Source organism: Aphanomyces astaci (genome assembly GCF_000520075.1).
Source record: "Aphanomyces astaci strain APO3 unplaced genomic scaffold supercont1.71, whole genome shotgun sequence".
NCBI classification, from domain to species: domain Eukaryota; phylum Oomycota; class Saprolegniomycetes; order Saprolegniales; family Verrucalvaceae; genus Aphanomyces; species Aphanomyces astaci.
Window position 1 is genome coordinate 211,617 of NW_009798334.1, and position 3,681 is coordinate 215,297.

The 3,681-nt window shown below is 42.5% G+C and overlaps 1 protein-coding gene across 2 annotated transcripts in view; it reads right to left on the reverse strand.

Annotated features, from left to right (window-relative positions):
• Positions 1-1,801: 1,801 nt before the first annotated feature.
• Positions 1,802-3,681, reverse strand: part of H257_15547 — an 8,325-nt gene continuing 6,445 nt past the window's right edge. The window contains exons 11-13 of one of the 2 annotated variants that reach the window (XM_009843690.1): positions 2,905-3,205; positions 2,208-2,370; positions 1,802-2,103 (exon numbers count right to left, since the gene is read on the reverse strand). In XM_009843690.1, coding sequence (XP_009841992.1) covers positions 1,842-2,103; positions 2,208-2,370; positions 2,905-3,205 — 726 coding nt within the window. In that variant the 3' untranslated portion in view covers positions 1,802-1,841. The other variant, XM_009843691.1, reaches the window with a different exon arrangement.

A 3,681-nucleotide genomic window follows, 5' to 3' on the forward strand; every position in this document is an offset into this window, starting at 1 on the left:
TATTGGAGAGGTCAACTCGATTAGAACGGATTACTACTACGTAGTAACGTTACTATTCATAGTATGCGCTGGTCGAGTATCACAAACATGCTAGGCGTATCCGCAGATAGCTTGTACGACGAGTCCAAAATTGAGTTCAGCGTCGCCATGTATCGCTTTCCTCGCAACGCCCTGCCCCCAACTCAATGCGCGACTAGAAAAGCCCAGTCAATGGCCATTGCAGCCCGTTCTAGACCAGATTTCGTACACCCTGCTTGACGATATTGGCATAAAGCCGTCAGATACCAAACAATGTGCAAATGGCCGTTTTGAGCAGCAAAATCCATGTAGGGAGTTGATAACGCAGAGGAAATTGTAAAACTGATTGATTGGCGTTATCTACATCTACATGCATGACTACTGTGACTATACTATATCTAATGCTATATATACGTGCGCTCTGCAGAAGGAACTTCTGGTGTCCATGGCCGAGCACGCCGCACGCCAATCGAGCTTGGTCGTAAACTGACGTCAACAGTGACGTCTGTTCTGATTGGTCGATAACCCTATGACGCCACTGGAGTGACGTCGTTACAATCCATAGATAGTAGCCCCAGAAGTGCATCCCGTGTGGCCCACGACAGCATGGAGAAACTCGAGGACATTATTCATATTCCACGCTGCCAAGTCCAGCACCGGGCACGGCATGCAACACATGGACTGAAAGCAACTTCACTATGCAAAGGTTTCCGCTGAACACAGCATGTGCAATGACGGCAAGCAGGCAAATAACTTGAACACGTGGGTAGTAGTACCTTTGGACTCGTACCAAGGCGATAAGGCTGCATCAAGGGGGGCAAAGGATTTGGAGCTCTATCATCCAAGGGATCCGTATCTGAACACTCTTGAAAACACCCCCGAGAGAGTCCAGTGCCTCCATCAAAATCCTCGAATGGGAACATAAACCCATAGGTTGTTCTATGCTCATATGCTGTGATACATCCAAAAGGTAGGTCTTGGTTTACATTTTGACATGGGTGACCCTTCATAGCTAGCATGGCGACCCCTTCTTCGTCGGTCGCTCCATCTATCATGGTGCGCAAGCCAGTATGATTGTGTATCGGATGATCCGATCTAATCTGTGACGTTGTCATATCTATCAACGTTCGCGGCAAACCATCAACTGCAATCGGACGTAATATATATTATATATTTTCAAACGAAATGTTACAATATAGTTTTAGAATGGACGATAGATAGCAGGGAAGTCGCCATGATGCCAACGATCTTTTAAATTAATATATCAAAAGCTAATATCCTATTAATACATATAGTAGTTACTATTCAATAGTACTAGTATTACTACTGTGCCAATGGATTCGATAGGAGACTTCTAATAGTATAGTAGTTACTACTTCTAATACAGTAGTATAGTAGTTAGGGGCTGGTCGGGGAAGATAAAGTCCATGTCCGAAACTGAGACGTATCCGGACAAAATATTTTCGCAATCCAAAAAATGTCGATCAATACTTTTTCGTTTTTTATGAAAATGAGTCCCAGACATGAACGGACTATTCCAGGCGTCGATGGACCATCCACGCCTCAAAACTCGCATCCATGACTGAGTTATTCCGGAAGCGTGAATGATTGTGTTATCCGGATAATTTGGGTACTAACCAACATGGACAGAAATATTCCGCGACCAGCCCCTTACTATTCAATAGTACTAGTATTACTACTGTACCAATGGATTCGATAGGAGTATTCTAATAGTATTAATCCTACAACCTGCGTCACACCCGCAAAATATTACATAACAGAGGTAGTATATATATATATATATCAATATATCTATCTCCCTCTCAACCGTCCACCTTGGGTTTCTTCATCACTGGCTCGTCGATGGCCGTTTCAGAACAACTTGCAGAGCCACTCAGTTGGCCTGGAATTGACTCGGCCAGCAACGCCGCTCGAACGTATGGCTCTTGTAGAAGCAGCGCGTTCGCGGGCAACTTGCTCAGCTGTCGACGTACGTCCACCGCCGCGTCTTTAGTATCATGTAGCAACCCCACCACTAACGGCTGCACGCTCGACAGCCACTTATCCGACCAAATAGCTAGCACACTGTACACAACATCAATTACTTACTCGACACACGATATGTGTATCATAAGTCTATATAATTCCAATTAAAAATGTATACTTTTTGTAAAGATATATATATATACCTGCTGGGAAATGGATCGAATGCGTCCGACAGCTTGAGCACACACTGCAACAGCGCCATATCGGGGCAAATTTGCAGCAGCAGCCTCAAAATGCCACTAAGCGCTTCGCCATGGGTTTGTGGGTCTAAACATGCTAGTACTTTGCGCAATGCGGCCACCGTCGCTACAATATATATCATCAGAATAAAAAATATAATATATATGTTTGATGGCATCAATATTTGCATTCACAGCAGGCAGGCACGCACCCATGGACAACACCAAACAGCTCATACGGACAGTTCTTGAACAATGTGTATAGCGAGCCATGAATATATCAGCTTCAATAATCACACAAAATATATAGTACTACTACCTCTATCCGAAAGTGATTGCACGAATGGACATTTCAGGTGTGAATCACTTCCACACATTAGGAGTACTTTTGAAATTTTGTCCTAAATAGGAAGGACAGCGATTTATCCACGAAAAACAGCGGGAATGATGATCATTTTTGACTGTGCTCACGTATAAGTTTTGTAATTTTATATTTGTAAAACATCCATTTATACAGGTATCGAGTATATTTGTGGTAAAGTGTACGTGCAATAAACTGTATAATATAATAAATGTACCGTAAACTTACACTTATTTTCGGACAGAGGTAGTATTGGTATATATATATATATGACCCACAAAGGTATAAAGTGATATATACCTTTGTCGTGATGTTTGGCCTGCCATTCCGCCGAGAGGAGTTCCCACACACCCCACTGTTCCCACGAATTCCAGTGCAATGAGCTTAGCAACACTGTGGCCGTTTGATCTTTGAAAATTGAAAACTCGCTTAGGAGCAGCCGCATGCTCAGCTTGGCGACCACCACGGGCGGCGCCACCGACACGAGGGACCGAATGAGCGCGTCCAGTCGAGGCATGCAGGCCAAGGGGGCATGCTCAAGCAGATATGGCACTACGCCAAGGCACGTCGTAGCCACCGCCACGTTCCCAGCATACGGAACCTACTCATGTATTCGCTTGATTAGAATAATGTTGCCTACATCGGTGTATACAGGTAATGCTTTACGTTGTTCAAAGGTATTTCAAGATAGTTATAGATTTAGAATGAGAATATTGCTATTTTAGTCGTCGTACTTAGTTACATATATATATATATCCCCAAATCGATCATGTTTTAGAAACGTCCATATGTTTTGAACGAATAACAATTATCAGTATTGTTAGAAGTGTCATACACAAGTCATTTACACGAAACATCTGAAAAAAGCTAAAACTTCTGAAAAAAGCTAAAACTTCCAAATTTACCAACGAATACTATACTACATCGAACCCAAACCAACATATAACACCAGTCCAAGGCATGTGCGGGGCGTGTGTTATATTGTCCAATCTCATACATCCAATTGCATGCACTATATATATATCCTTGAAATATATATATGTATATATATAAATCAAGAACCAAATATATATATAT